The sequence below is a fragment of the Salmo trutta genome, chromosome 13 (genome assembly GCF_901001165.1).
Source record: "Salmo trutta chromosome 13, fSalTru1.1, whole genome shotgun sequence".
In the NCBI taxonomy this organism is placed as follows: Eukaryota; Metazoa; Chordata; class Actinopteri; order Salmoniformes; family Salmonidae; genus Salmo; species Salmo trutta.
The window spans coordinates 86681257-86697758 of record NC_042969.1 but is presented as its reverse complement, the minus strand read 5'-3'; the positions used below and the strand labels follow the sequence as shown (position 1 = coordinate 86697758).

The 16502-nt window shown below is 48.3% G+C and overlaps 1 protein-coding gene across 1 annotated transcript in view; it reads right to left on the bottom strand.

Moving 5' to 3' along the window:
* urb1 (URB1 ribosome biogenesis homolog) overlaps positions 1-16502 on the bottom strand; it is a 53562-nt gene that overhangs the window by 35987 nt on the left and 1073 nt on the right. Inside the window, exons 4-15 of the mRNA XM_029773878.1 lie at positions 16242-16371; positions 15861-15957; positions 14368-14453; positions 11435-11560; positions 10931-11061; positions 8049-8244; positions 7615-7752; positions 7306-7479; positions 4154-4277; positions 3662-3793; positions 3246-3358; positions 545-658 (exon numbers count right to left, since the gene is read on the bottom strand). Coding sequence (XP_029629738.1) covers positions 545-658; positions 3246-3358; positions 3662-3793; positions 4154-4277; positions 7306-7479; positions 7615-7752; positions 8049-8244; positions 10931-11061; positions 11435-11560; positions 14368-14453; positions 15861-15957; positions 16242-16371 — 1561 coding nt within the window. The remainder of the gene's footprint in view (positions 1-544; positions 659-3245; positions 3359-3661; positions 3794-4153; positions 4278-7305; positions 7480-7614; positions 7753-8048; positions 8245-10930; positions 11062-11434; positions 11561-14367; positions 14454-15860; positions 15958-16241; positions 16372-16502) is intronic.

The following is a 16502-nucleotide window of genomic DNA, read 5'->3' as shown; positions in this document are numbered from 1 at the left end:
AGGCAGTAGGGATGTTCTCTATTTAGTGAGTCCTCCAGATCAGAGGCAGTAGGGATGACCAGGGATGTTCTCTGTTTAGTGAGTCCTCCAGATCAGTGGCAGTAGGGATGATCTCTGTTTAGTGAGTCCTCCAGATCAGAGGCAGTAGGGATGACCAGGGATGTTCTCTGTTTAGTGAGTCCTCCAGATCAGAGGCAGTAGGGACGACCAGGGATGTTCTCTTGATAAGTGTGTGAATTTGACCATTTTCCTGTTCTGCTAAGCATTCAAAATGTAACGAGTACTTTTAGCTGTCAGGGAAAATGTACAGACATTATTTTCATTCGGAATGTAGTTAAGTAAAAGTTATAAATAGTAAAAAAATATATAAATAGTAAAGTTACCCCAAAAAAACTACTTAAGTAGTACTTTAAAGTATTTTTATTTAAGTACTTTACACCACTGGTCAAAGGTAGTACACTATGTTAGGGAATGGAGTGCCATCTAGGACAAAGCCAGTGTGTGATTGAAACCCGGACGGAACTGAGGCAGTAGGTCTGCTCACCTTCACCACCAGTTTCTTGGTGGAGATCTTCAGGTGGCTGTTGGTGCTGCTCACAAACATCTTGAGGAGCAAGAAGAACACAGATTTCTCCCCAGAGCCTGTCTCCACATGATCCTGACAGAGACAACAGAAGGAGCAAAATGGAATGACTACAAGGTTATAAAAAGGAGACTTCACAAATAACTAGGGACAAAACTTTCAATGGGGACAGTGGGGAGAGACATGACCCCCCCCCCACACACATTCTGAAATTGCATTTTTGTCCCCCCCAGTTTAATTATTGCACTGTGATGCAAAAAGAGGCATGCTGAAGGATCATACAGACACCTCAGAGCGTGAGACACAGAGTAGGTGAACAGATGATCTCCGCATGTGTGGTTCCCACCGTGAAGCATGGAGGAGGAGGTGTGATGGTGCTTTGCTGGTGATACTGTCAGTGATTTGTTTAGAATTCAAGGCACACTTAACCAGCATGGCTACCACAGCACTCTGCAGCGATATGCCATCCCAGCTGGTTTGGGCTTAGTGGGACTATGAGTTGTTTTTTTTAACAGGACAATGACCCAAAACACACCTCCAGGCTGTGTAAGGGCTATTTGACCAAGAAGCAGAGTGCTGCATCAGATGACCTGGCTTCCACAATTACCCGACCTAAACCCAACTGAGATGGTTTGGGATGAGTCGGACCGCAGAGTGAAGGAAAAGTGCTCAGCATATGTCGGAACTCCTTCAAGACTGTTGGAAAAGCATTCCAGGTGAAGCTGGTTGAGAGAATGCCAAGAGTGTGCAAAGCTGTCATCAAGGCAAATAGTGACTATTTTTTGGGGTTACTACTTGGTTCCATATGTGTTATTTCATAGTGTTGATGTCTTCACTATTATTCTACAATGTAGAAAATAGTACAAAAATAAAGAAAAACACTTGAATGAGTAGGTGTGTCCACACTTTTGACCGGTACTGTATGTATGTATGTATGTATGCATGCATGTATATGTTAAGGGTACACTGTGCAACTTTCATAGGGTTTGGATGCCCTATATGGAATACTATACCACTACAGGAGTCTGTATTGACAACATGCCCACGTCAGGGGAGATACCTATTTAGGCAATCCCTAGCTGCTGGGCTGCTCAGTCCTGGCTCTGGGGGGGGGGGGGGGGGGGGGGGGGTCTGCCCTGGGCCAGGACTGAGGTTGCCACTCTGGCTTCGACCTAACACACCTGAAACCAATAATGAATGTTTCTCTAAGATCCTAAAGCTGAGTGGGGTGTGTTGGGTTGCTGTAGGGCGGTGGGCCCTTAGGGGGTAGGACGGGGCGATCCAGCTATATTGTGTACAAGTATAAAGAGCACTACAGCACTCTTAGGCCAATGATATGAATCACGGCGCCCTCTGGCGCCACGGCCCGCCCCCACCTGGCGCCGCGGCCCGCCCGGCGCCCCCTGGCGCCACCGGCCCGCCCCCTGGCGCCACCGGCCCGCCCCCTGGCGCCACCGGCCCGCCCCCTGGCGCCACCGGCCCGCCCCCTGGCGCCCTCTGGCAACTTCTCACCATTACAATAACAGGGGAGGTTAACAAATTACCTGAGTGAGCCCCCCCAGATCCCTGCAAGGTTATGTCCCTACCACTTCTAAAAAACAAAGTTGGGCCCCTGAAAATAACAGCCATTTACTGTTGCCATAGTCTCACCTTTCCTTTGAAACCCCTCTAGGAGATGGCAGACAGTACAACCCTGGTCTGTTCCATGCTCCTTATAGGGGATATTAGAAGTTCCACTTACAGTCTGCTCCATTCTAACCTGAACCCTGAACCAGGTGATAACTTGCTGGTCTAGAAGCTCACCTGAACCAGGTGATAACTTGCTAGTCTAGAAGCTCACCTGAACCAGGTGATAACTTGCTAGTCTAGAAGCTCACCTGAACCAGGTGATAACTTGCTGGTCTAGATGCTCACCTGAACCAGGTGATAACTTGCTAGTCTAGAAGCTCCCCTGAACCAGGTGATAACTTGCTAGTCTAAATGCTCCCCTGAACCAGGTGATAACCTGCTGGTCTAGATGCTCCCCTGAACCAGGTGAACCAGGTCTAGAAGCTCCCCTGAACCAGGTCTAGAAGCTCCCCTGAACCAGGTCTAGAAGCTCCCCTGAACCAGGTGAACCAGGTCTAGATGCTCACCTGAACCAGGTGATAACTTGCTGGTCTAGATGCTCCCCTGAACCAGGTGATAACTTGCTGGTCTAGATGCTCCCCTGAACCAGGTGATAACTTGCTGGTCTAGATGCTCACCTGAACCAGGTGATAACTTGCTGGTCTAGATGCTCACCTGAACCAGGTGATAACTTGCTAGTCTAGAAGCTCCCCTGAACCAGGTGAACCAGGTCTAGATGCTCCCCTGAACCAGGTGATAACTTGCTGGTCTAGATGCTCACCTGAACCAGGTGATAACTTGCTGGTCTAGATGCTCACCTGAACCAGGTGAACCAGGTCTAGATGCTCACCTAAACCAGGTGATAACTTGCTGGTCTAGAAGCTCCCCTGAACCAGGTGAACCAGGTCTAGAAGCTCCCCTGAACCAGGTGAACCAGGTCTAGAAGCTCCCCTGAACCAGGTCTAGAAGCTCCCCTGAACCAGGTGAACCAGGTCTAGATGCTCACCTGAACCAGGTGATAACAGCAAACACACCTGATCTATAACCGTCTCACCTGAACTCTGAACCAGGAGAACTTGCTGGCCGGCAGGTCCAGGGCCAGTTGCAGTATCTGGTGTTGAAGGACAGGAGGGACCTCCTCTCTCATACCTTTCTCTGACACAATACCTGGAGAGAGAGACAAAATACAATACCGTTAAAACTTAAAATTTACTTGGACATGATCCCTGAAGATTGACACAATCAGTGGATGATTTCACAGGCCTTTTGGATAGCAGTACGGATACTCAGAACGATGGGATAATACAGAAGTTGTGTTAATGTAGTAATAGAACTGAAGGCAAATCAATCGATTTTAACATTTTGTTAGTACATCAAGGCGGCAACTTCCATATTTTTAACAGGACTAATAACGAGCAACAGATCGATCAATCGATCAATCAATCGTCCATAGAGTTTACAGAGCAGTACCTTTGAGCAGCTTGCTGAAGTCAAACTTGCTCTGGCTAACCAGATGAGGCACCACCTTCTGGTAGAGACACATGACCTGAAGGATGAGGGCCTTCAGGAGGATGACCTCTGGAGACTCGGGGACTGACGGGGCTGGAGGAGACAGGAGAGACAGATGGGAGACAGACAGGGGAAAGACAGACAGGGGAAAGACAGACAGGGGAAAGACAGACAGGGGAAAGACAGACAGGGGAAAGACAGACAGACAGACAGACAGATGAGACAGACAAACAGACAGACGCACGGGAAGAGAGAGACAGGAGAGAGTCAGTCAGTCACCCCTTGTTCAATTAAAGAGAGTTATAGTCAGGACAATATAGAAATGAGGAAAAACGCCATATTGGTTAAGGACTAGGTCTATTTCAACGATGTATGAAGAGAGAGTTAGAATTATAATTCTAAGGAAGAGAACAATCCACTGACTGTAAATATATTAGAATATAAGACATCTACCAGGTTGCTCAACTTTAGTTGCCTCCTCTTTGACATCTCCTTCCTTCTTCCCTTCCTTGCCTCCTTTGTCCTTCTTGGTCAGTGACTGCCATTTGGACACGATGCTGGTCATGTCCGGTAGAACCTACAGAGAGAACATGGACGCCCCCCCCCCTGAGTTCAGTTGATCTCCTTCACTCTGTTGACGTTGTGCAGCAGTCAGTGTGAGCGAACCTGTTTGCTGGTGCAGAGTGGTCATTCAGTCAGATAAAAGATGTTTATCATTGGATCTACATGGGCAGTATTGCATTTAGTTTAGTAGCTAGGAGGTCTACTGTATGTTGTCTACCCCAGTAGGTCTACAGTACTACAGTAGGTCCACAGTAGGTCCACAGTACTACAGTAGATCCACAGTACTACAGTAGGTCCACAGTACTACAGTAGGTCCACAGTACTACAGTAGGTATACAGTAGGTCCACAGTCCTACAGTAGGTCCACAGTACTACAGTAGGTAGGAGGTCGACTGTATGTTGTCTACCCCAGTAGGTCCACATTACTACAGTAGGTCCACAGTACTACAGTAGGTATACAGTCCTACAGTAGGTCCACAGTACTACAGTAGGTCCACAGTACTACAGTAGGTATACAGTCCTACAGTAGGTCCACAGTACTACAGTAGGTAGGAGGTCGACTGTATGTTGTCTACCCCAGTAGGTCCACATTACTACAGTAGGTCCACAGTACTACAGTAGGTATACAGTCCTACAGTAGGTCCACAGTACTACAGTAGGTATACACTACTACAGTAGGTCCACAGTACTACAGTAGGTATTCAGTACTACAGTAGGTAGGAGGTCGACTGTATGTTGTCTACCCCAGTAGGTCCACAGTACTACAGTAGGTCCACAGTACTACAGTAGGTCCATAGTACTACAGTAGGTCCATAGTAGGTCCACAGTACTACAGCACTAAATCTCCAGAATCAGAATCACATTTACACAAACCTGGAATTTCACTTAGTGAATTAGTGCTGCCAGCAATAGATAGATATACAGACAGACTACAGACAGACAGACAGACTACAGACAGACAGGAGTTTAGACAAAGTCAACATACAGTATATACAATATAACTACAGTAAACATAAGTCTATGTTACCTCCCTGTACCGCTGTGTGAAGGCCTGTATGTTACCTCCCTGTACCGCTGTGTGAAGTCCTGTATGTTACCTCCCTGTACTGCTGTGTGAAGTCCTGTATGTTACCTCCCTGTACCGCTGTGTGAAGTCCTGTATGTTACCTCCCTGTACCGCTGTGTGAAGTCCTGTACCGCTGTGTGAAGGCCTGTACCGCTGTGTGAAGGCCTGTACCGCTGTGTGAAGTCCTGCATGTTACCTCCCTGTACTGCTGTGTGAAGTCCTGTATGTTACCTCCCTGTACCGCTGTGTGAAGTCCTGTACCGCTGTGTGAAGGCCTGCATGTTACCTCCCTGTGCCGCTGTGTGAAGTCCTGTACCGCTGTGTGAAGGCCTGTACTGCTGTGTGAAGGCCTGTATGTTACCTCCCTGTACCGCTGTGTGAAATCCTGTATGTTACCTCCCTGTGCCGCTGTGTGAAGTCCTGTATGTTACCTCCCTGTACCGCTGTGTGAAGGCCTGTATGTTACCTCCCTGTACTGCTGTGTGAAGTCCTGTATGTTACCTCCCTGTACTGCTGTGTGAAGTCCTGCATGTTACCTCCCTGTACTGCTGTGTGAAATCCTGCATGTTACCTCCCTGTAACGCTGTGTGAAGTCCTGTATGTTACCTCCCTGTACCGCTGTGTGAAGGCCTGTATGTTACCTCCCTGTACTGCTGTGTGAAGTCCTGTATGTTACCTCCCTGTACTGCTGTGTGAAGTCCTGCATGTTACCTCCCTGTACTGCTGTGTGAAATCCTGCATGTTACCTCCCTGTAACGCTGTGTGAAGTCCTGTATGTTACCTCCCTGTACTGCTGTGTGAAGTCCTGTATGTTACCTCCCTGTACCGCTGTGTGAAGTCCTGTACCGCTGTGTGAAGGCCTGTACTGCTGTGTGAAGGCCTGTACCGCTGTGTGAAGTCCTGCATGTTACCTCCCTGTACTGCTGTGTGAAGTCCTGTATGTTACCTCCCTGTGCCGCTGTGTGAAGTCCTGCATGTTACCTCCCTGTACCGCTGTGTGAAGTCCTGCATGTTACCTCCCTGTGCCGCTGTGTGAAGTCCTGTACCGCTGTGTGAAGGCCTGTACTGCTGTGTGAAGTCCTGTATGTTACCTCCCTGTACCGCTGTGTGAAATCCTGTATGTTACCTCCCTGTGCCGCTGTGTGAAGTCCTGTATGTTACCTCCCTGTACCGCTGTGTGAAGGCCTGTATGTTACCTCCCTGTACTGCTGTGTGAAATCCTGCATGTTACCTCCCTGTACTGCTGTGTGAAATCCTGCATGTTACCTCCCTGTACTGCTGTGTGAAGTCCTGTACCGCTGTGTGAAGGCCTGTACTGCTGTGTGAAGTCCTGTATGTTACCTCCCTGTACCGCTGTGTGAAGTCCTGCATGTTACCTCCCTGTACCGCTGTGTGAAATCCTGTATGTTACCTCCCTGTACCGCTGTGTGAAATCCTGTATGTTACCTCCCTGTGCGAATTCCTGTATGTTACCTCCCTGTACTGCTGTGTGAAGTCCTGTACTGCTGTGTGAAGTCCTGTACCGCTGTGTGAAGTCCTGTACCGCTGTGTGAAGGCCTGTATGTTACCTCCCTGTACTGCTGTGTGAAGTCCTGCATGTTACCTCCCTGTACTGCTGTGTGAAATCCTGCATGTTACCTCCCTGTAACGCTGTGTGAAGTCCTGTATGTTACCTCCCTGTAACGCTGTGTGAAGTCCTGTATGTTACCTCCCTGTACCGCTGTGTGAAGGCCTGTACCGCTGTGTGAAGGCCTGTACCGCTGTGTGAAGTCCTGTACCGCTGTGTGAAGGCCTGTATGTTACCTTGCCGAGTGCCTCCCTGTACTGCTGTGTGAAATCCTGCATGTTACCTCCTTGTACTGCTGTGTGAAATCCTGCATGTTACCTCCCTGTAACGCTGTGTGAAGTCCTGTATGTTACCTCCCTGTACCGCTGTGTGAAGGCCTGTACCGCTGTGTGAAGGCCTGTATGTTACCTTGCCGAGTGCCTCCCTGTACTGCTGTGTGAAGTCCTCCATGGTGGCTGGGCTGTATAGATCAGAGGCGAGCCACACGGAGCGGTCCAGACATAACTCCATGTTCCTCTGAGCTCTCTTCAGAAGGAACGACATCAGGGACAAGGTCGTGTGCTGCACCACCGCATTGGCAAACTGGGACAGACACACAGAGGAAAGATGGGTAAACAGCCCAGAGCTGGAAACATTGGGCAACATTTTCATCACCAAAGTGAAAAGTCTGCTAAATAACCATTATTCTATAACACGCGAGGTTGCCCGTAAACTCACGTTGATGCCCTGCGTGAAGAAGGCCTTGTTACAGACGGGAGGAAGTGATGTCACCAGCACCATGGACAGGAGGCGGGGCAGAGGAACAACCTCTCTGGTCTGGAAGGCCTTGGACACCTCTGGCTGAGACTCGTAGATCTGAAAAGACAGGAGAGAGGAGTCAACAGCTATCAAAATGACAGTGCCTATGGATTGACAGACAAGGGACAGCCAATGGTGACCATCTTGGCAGATGCCCATTTTGTTTGTTGATTTCTGTACGCCGCCTCACTGTGATGTCTGATCTCTATACATTAACACAATAGAATACAGCTTAGAATTGTCTATGTGGTTGGTACCAACGTTACAGACAGAACTGTCCCCGAGGTTTGAAACGTAACAAAATAACTTTATAAAACCCAATAATACAATGAAACAAACAGTTTCATAAAAACCTTCTTGAGCAGAGCGATGTTGTCCGTCCAGGCAGATTTGAGGCGAGGGGTGAAGGAGTACAGCGTCTCCTTGAAGAACCTGGGCAAGATGTCAGGGCTGACCCTGAGTATATTGACCACCAGATCAGAGACCAGGTCATCCTCTGTAGCCTGTTTCAGCCCCACCACAAACTGCAGGAGCACAATGTTACCAGCCCTAGACAGACAGACAGACACACAACAACAAGATCAGGTCTATGTCTACTGTACAGACAGACAGACAGACACACAACAAGATCAGGTCTATGTCTACTGTACAGACAGACAGACACACAACAAGATCAGGTCTATGTCTACTGTACAGACAGACAGACACACAACAAGATCAGGTCTATGTCTACTGTACAGACAGACAGACACACAACAAGATCAGGTCTATGTCTACTGTACAGACAGACAGACACACAACAAGATCAGGTCTATGTCTACTGTACAGACAGACAGACAGACAGACAGACACACAACAAGATCAGGTCTATGTCTACTGGACAGACAGACAGACAGACACACAACAAGATCAGGTCTATGTCTACTGGACAGACAGACAGACAGACACACAACAAGATCAGGTCTATGTCTACTGGACAGACAGACAGACAGACACACAACAAGATCAGGTCTATGTCTACTGGACAGACAGACAGACAGACACACAACAAGATCAGGTCTATGTCTACTGGACAGACAGACAGACAGACACACAACAAGATCAGGTCTATGTCTACTGGACAGACAGACAGACAGACAGACAGACAGACACACAACAAGATCAGGTCTATGTCTACTGGACAGACAGACAGACAGACAGACAGACAGACAGACACACAACAAGATCAGGTCTATGTCTACTGGACAGACAGACAGACAGACAGACAGACAGACACACAACAAGATCAGGTCTATGTCTACTGGACAGACAGACAGACAGACAGACAGACACACAACAAGATCAGGTCTATGTCTACTGGACAGACAGACAGACAGACAGACAGACAGACACACAACAAGATCAGGTCTATGTCTACTGGACAGACAGACAGACAGACAGACAGACACACAACAAGATCAGGTCTATGTCTACTGGACAGACAGACAGACAGACAGACACACAACAAGATCAGGTCTATGTCTACTGGACAGACAGACAGACAGACAGACACACAACAAGATCAGGTCTATGTCTACTGGACAGACAGACAGACAGACAGACACACAACAAGATCAGGTCTATGTCTACTGGACAGACAGACAGACAGACAGACACACAACAAGATCAGGTCTATGTCTACTGGACAGACAGACAGACAGACAGACACACAACAAGATCAGGTCTATGTCTACTGGACAGACAGACAGACAGACACACAACAAGATCAGGTCTATGTCTACTGGACAGACAGACAGACAGACACACAACAAGATCAGGTCTATGTCTACTGGACAGACAGACAGACAGACAGACAACAAGATCAGGTCTATGTCTACTGGACAGACAGACAGACAGACAGACAACAAGATCAGGTCTATGTCTACTGGACAGACAGACAGACAGACAGACAACAAGATCAGGTCTATGTCTACTGGACAGACAGACAGACAGACAACAAGATCAGGTCTATGTCTACTGTACAGAGACAGACAGACAACAAGATCAGGTCTATGTCTACTGTACAGACAGACAGACAACAAGATCAGGTCTATGTCTACTGTACAGACAGACACACAACAAGATCAGGTCTATGTCTACTGTACAGACAGACACACAACAAGATCAGGTCTATGTCTACTGTACAGACAGACACACAACAAGATCAGGTCTATGTCTACTGTACAGACAGACACACAACAAGATCAGGTCTATGTCTACTGTACAGACAGACACACAACAAGATCAGGTCTATGTCTACTGTACAGACAGACACACAACAAGATCAGGTCTATGTCTACTGTACAGACAGACACACAACAAGATCAGGTCTATGTCTACTGTACAGACAGACACACAACAAGATCAGGTCTATGTCTACTGTACAGACAGACAGACAGACAGACAGACACACAACAAGATCAGGTCTATGTCTACTGTACAGACAGACACAACAAGATCAGGTCTATGTCTACTGTACAGACAGACAGACAGACACACAACAAGATCAGGTCTATGTCTACTGTACAGACACACAACCACAACTTCAGGAGAGTGATGGAGAAATAGAAAGAGAGGAGAGAACAGAGGAGAGAGAGATGGGAGAGAGAGATGGGAGAGAGAGAACAGAGAGATAGAGGAGAGAGACCGAGGGGAGGGAGAGAGAGAGAACGAGGAGAGAGACCGAGGGGAGGGAGAGAGAACAGAGAGATAGAGGAGAGAGACCGAGGGGAGAGAGAGAGAGAGAACGAGGAGAGAGACCGAGGGGAGGGAGAGAGAACAGAGAGATAGAGGAGAGAGACCGAGGGGAGAGAGAGAGAGAGAACGAGGAGAGAGACCGAGGGGAGGGAGAGAGAACAGAGAGATAGAGGAGAGAGACCGAGGGGAGAGAGAGAGAGAGAACGAGGAGAGAGACCGAGGGGAGGGAGAGAGAACAGAGAGATAGAGGAGAGAGACCGAGGGGAGAGAGAGAGAGAGAACGAGGAGAGAGACCGAGGGGAGGGAGAGAGAACAGAGAGATAGAGGAGAGAGACCGAGGGGAGAGAGAGAACGAGGAGAGAGACCGAGGGGAGGGAGAGAGAACAGAGAGAATGAGAGATGGGAGAGAAAACAGACAGATAGAGAAGAGAGAGAGAGAGGAGAGCGAGGGGAGGGGAGAGAAAGAGGAGAGATAGGATGCATTAGATTCATGACTGACCTGCCGGCAGTTCCAAAGCTGGGGTCATAGAAACTGATGCCGTGTTTCCGGGAGCAGCATAGATCCAGGAGGAAGTTGTGAACCAGTTTCCTCACGACCATCTTCCCTGCTTCCTCTGCATTCTCTGCCATCTGAAGAAATGGACATTCAAAACAACACTCAGTGATGATTGTGAGTGTGAATAATTTAGGGGGTGCTTATATTTGTCCTCATACACACTTGTACAAGTGTGTAACGGAAATGTGTTTCATGCATATCCCGATGCCCCCTGAGACACCCCCAGGGAGTGGGGTCACGGCCAGGGTCACCGTTGTCCAACGCCCCTGGAGCGATTAGGGTTAAGTGCCTTGCTCGAGGGCACAGCAACAGATTTTTCATCTTGTCGGCTCCGGGATTCAAACCAGTGACCTTTCGGTTACTGGCCCAAAGCTCTGACCGAGAGAGAGAGATAGAGAGATAAAGAGAGAGGGAGATAAAGAGAGAACTAGGGGACAGATCCATTACCTTGCTGTCGTCTGTGCTTGCATCCACAATGCCATTCCACCTGTAGAGAGATGCAATCTGGGCCAGGAGAGATGGGGTGAAGAAACGCACCTTCTGGGTCTTACTGATGGCCTGTCGCTGGACCACCTACAGCAGAGGAAACACATCACTGTCACCTACACTCCCTCTCCAGGTCACCAGGCCGCTCATTATGACGCACACCTGGCACCGTCGTTAAGCACACCAGCGCCTCATCAGCCTCACCTGGACTCCATAACCTGTCTGATTACCTTCCCTAAATGTGTCCCTCCCTTTGGTTCCTCCTACCTGATTACCTTCCCTAAATCTGTCCCTCCCTTTGGTTCCTCCTACCTGATTACCCTCCCTAAATCTGTCCCTCCCTTTGGTTCCTCCTACCTGATTACCTTCCCTCTACATGTCACTGCCTTTGGTTCCTCCTACCTGATTACCTTCCCTAAATCTGTCCCTCCCTTTGGTTCCTCCTACCTGATTACCTTCCCTAAATGTGTCCCTCCCTTTGGTTCCTCCTACCTGATTACCTTCCCTAAATCTGTCCCTCCCTTTGGTTCCTCCTACCCGATTACCTTCCCTAAATGTGTCCCTCCCTTTGGTTCCTCCTACCTGATTACCTTCCCTAAATCTGTCCCTCCCTTTGGTTCCTCCTACCTGATTACCTTCCCTAAATCTGTCCCTCCCTTTGGTTCCTCCTACCTGATTACCTTCCCTAAATCTGTCCCTCCCTTTGGTTCCTCCTACCTGATTACCTTCCCTAAATGTGTCCCTCCCTTTGGTTCCTCCTACCTGATTACCTTCCCTAAATCTGTCCCTCCCTTTGGTTCCTCCTACCTGATTACCTTCCCTAAATCTGTCCCTCCCTTTGGTTCCTCCTACCTGATTACCTTCCCTAAATCTGTCCCTCCCTTTGGTTCCTCCTACCTGATTACCTTCCCTAAATGTGTCCCTCCCTTTGGTTCCTCCTACCTGATTACCTTCCCTAAATCTGTCCCTCCCTTTGGTTCCTCCTACCTGATTACCTTCCCTAAATCTGTCCCTCCCTTTGGTTCCTCCTACCTGATTACCTTCCCTAAATCTGTCCCTCCCTTTGGTTCCTCCTACCTGATTACTTCCCTAAATCTGTCCCTCCCTTTGGTTCCTCCTACCTGATTACCTTCCCTAAATCTGTCCCTCCCTTTGGTTCCTCCTACCTGATTACCTTCCCTAAATCTGTCCCTCCCTTTGGTTCCTCCTACCTGATTACCTTCCCTAAATCTGTCCCTCCCTTTGGTTCCTCCTACCTGATTACCTTCCCTAAATCTGTCCCTCCCTTTGGTTCCTCCTACCTGATTACCTTCCCTAAATCTGTCCCTCCCTTTGGTTCCTCCTACCTGATTACCTTCCCTAAATCTGTCCCTCCCTTTGGTTCCTCCTACCTGATTACCTTCCCTAAATCTGTCCCTCCCTTTGGTTCCTCCTACCTGATTACCTTCCCTAAATCTGTCCCTCCCTTTGGTTCCTCCTACCTGATTACCTTCCCTAAATGTGTCCCTCCCTTTGGTTCCTCCTACCTGATTACCTTCCCTAAATCTGTCCCTCCCTTTGGTTCCTCCTACCTGATTACCTTCCCTAAATCTGTCCCTCCCTTTGGTTCCTCCTACCTGATTACCTTCCCTAAATCTGTCCCTCCCTTTGGTTCCTCCTACCTGATTACCTTCCCTAAATCTGTCCCTCCCTTTGGTTCCTCCTACCTGATTACCTTCCCTAAATCTGTCCCTCCCTTTGGTTCCTCCTACCTGATTACCTTCCCTAAATCTGTCCCTCCCTTTGGTTCCTCCTACCTGATTACCTTCCCTAAATCTGTCCCTCCCTTTGGTTCCTCCTACCTGATTACCTTCCCTAAATCTGTCCCTCCCTTTGGTTCCTCCTACCTGATTACCTTCCCTAAATCTGTCCCTCCCTTTGGTTCCTCCTACCTGATTACCTTCCCTAAATGTGTCCCTCCCTTTGGTTCCTCCTACCTGATTACCTTCCCTAAATCTGTCCCTCCCTTTGGTTCCTCCTACCTGATTACCTTCCCTAAATCTGTCCCTCCCTTTGGTTCCTCCTACCTGATTACCTTCCCTAAATGTGTCCCTCCCTTTGGTTCCTCCTACCTGATTACCTTCCCTAAATCTGTCCCTCCCTTTGGTTCCTCCTACCTGATTACCTTCCCTAAATCTGTCCCTCCCTTTGGTTCCTCCTACCTGATTACCTTCCCTAAATCTGTCCCTCCCTTTGGTTCCTCCTACCTGATTACCTTCCCTAAATCTGTCCCTCCCTTTGGTTCCTCCTACCTGATTACCTTCCCTAAATCTGTCCCTCCCGTTGGTTCCTCCTACCTGATTACCTTCCCTAAATCTGTCCCTCCCTTTGGTTCCTCCTACCTGATTACCTTCCCTCTACATTCCCTCTGCGTTATTGTTACTGTTCCAGAGTTCATGTCTGTACGCTACCCGTGTTTCTTGTTTTGTTCTGTGTTTATTTATTAATTAAATAAATACACTCCCTGAACTTGCTTCCCGACTCCCAGCGTACACAATATAAGCACATAAAGTCTGCAGGTATAAACCATTACGATGCAGTTATTAATGTACTATAATACTTGTCATAAGTATGTACAAGCACTTTATAATGTATCCTAATCATCCTGACTAAATGGCCATTTTCATTCATTACCCTGAAAAGTCACTGAGACAAGAGATTAGGCCCTACCTTAGTCTGCAGAGTACAGAACCAGGCTGAGAAGTCACTGAGACAAGAGATTAGGCCCTACCTTAGTCTGCAGAGTACAGAATCAGGCTGAGAAGTCACTGAGACAAGAGATTAGGCCCTACCTTAGTCTGCAGAGTAGACAGAACCAGGCTGAGAAGTCACTGAGACAAGAGATTAGGCCCTACCTTAGTCTGCAGAGTAGACAGAATCAGGTTGACAGTGGAGATACGATCCTCCTTCAGTCCGCTGCTTAGAATGTCTGGCAGGAAATCTGACAAACAATAAAACATTTCATCATCAGACAAGGGAAAGACAGGCCTATATTCCTACAGTGGTGATTACGATCCTCCTTCAGACAAGGGGAAGGCAGGCCTATATTCCTACAGTGGTGATTACGATCCTCCTTCAGACAAGGGGAAGGCAGGCCTATATTCCTACAGTGGTGATTACGATCCTCCTTCAGACAAGGGGAAGGCAGGCCTATATTCCTACAGTGGTGATTACGATCCTCCTTCAGACAAGGGGAAGGCAGGCCTATATTCCTACAGTGGTGATTAGGATCCTCCTTCAGACAAGGGGAAGGCAGGCCTATATTCCTACAGTGGTGATTACGATCCTCCTTCAGACAAGGGAAAGGCAGGCCTATATTCCTACAGTGGTGATTACGATCCTCCTTCAGACAAGGGGAAGGCAGGCCTATATTCCTACAGTGGAGATACGATCCTCCTTCAGACAAGGGAAAGGCAGGCCTATATTCCTACACTGGTGATAGGATCCTCCTTCAGACAAGGGGAAGGCAGGCCTATATTCCTACACTGGTGATAGGATCCTCCTTCAGACAAGGGGAAGGCAGGCCTATATTCCTACAGTGGAGATACAATCCTCCTTCAGACAAGGGGAAGGCAGGCCTATATTCCTACAGTGGAGATACGATCCTCCTTCAGACAAGGGGAAGGCAGGCCTATATTCCTACAGTGGTGATAGGATCCTCCTTCAGACAAGGGGAAGGCAGGCCTATATTCCTACAGTGGTGATTACGATCCTCCTTCAGACAAGGGAAAGGCAGGCCTATATTCCTACAGTGGTGATTACGATCCTCCTTCAGACAAGGGAAAGGCAGGCCTATATTCCTACAGTGGAGATACGATCCTCCTTCAGACAAGGGGAAGGCAGGCCTATATTCCTACAGTGGTGATAGGATCCTCCTTCAGACAAGGGGAAGGCAGGCCTATATTCCTACAGTGGTGATAGGATCCTCCTTCAGACAAGGGGAAGGCAGGCCTATATTCCTACAGTGGTGATTACGATCCTCCTTCAGACAAGGGAAAGGCAGGCCTATATTCCTACAGTGGTGATTACGATCCTCCTTCAGACAAGGGAAAGGCAGGCCTATATTCCTACAGTGGAGATACGATCCTCCTTCAGACAAGGGGAAGGCAGGCCTATATTCCTACAGTGGTGATAGGATCCTCCTTCAGACAAGGGGAAGGCAGGCCTATATTCCTACAGTGGTGATAGGATCCTCCTTCAGACAAGGGGAAGGCAGGCCTATATTCCTACAGTGGTGATAGGATCCTCCTTCAGACAAGGGGAAGGCAGGCCTATATTCTCAAGCTTATTTTATTTGTATTATTCTTGTTGTATTTTCTGTCATTTTGAAAGCTAGTATAATCCTGACCTTTCATCTCCAGTAGTTGTCCAATAGTAGCATTGTCACCAGAGACCAGGAAGGAGAGGGCAAACTGGGTGTAAGCCATGCGGACATCAGGTTTACCCTAGAGAGAGAGAGAGATCACAGAATACCAGTCATTAGAGAAGTATCATTATAACCTCAATCCAAGCCCTGGTTGGGACAAAGTTTTTGGGACATCGTTTTTCTTGGTCAGCTCAAACAGTCAGGAGGATGACATATTGACACTAAAGAGAACTATTAACCCTCAGAAAGAGGGAGCGTCCCAAACGGCGCCCTATTCCCTATGGACCCTGGTCAAAAGTAGTGCACTATATAGGGAATAGGGTGCCATTTAGGATGGACACAGACACTGACCAGGTCACTTACCATCTTATCCTTCCTCTTGGCCAAAGCAGACAGGCCTTTGGTGAAGTGGAAGTGGCTGAAGACTTCCCTGGCTGTGTCCGCTCCCTGGGACACCATGGCTGACAGGAAACTCAGGCACTGACGGACAAACCTGGCTCAGAAGAAACGACAACACTATGTTAGAATGAGAGACACGCGCACGCGCACACACACACACACACACACACACACACACACACACACACACACACACACAATCTGGATTTCATTCAAACAAAAGTT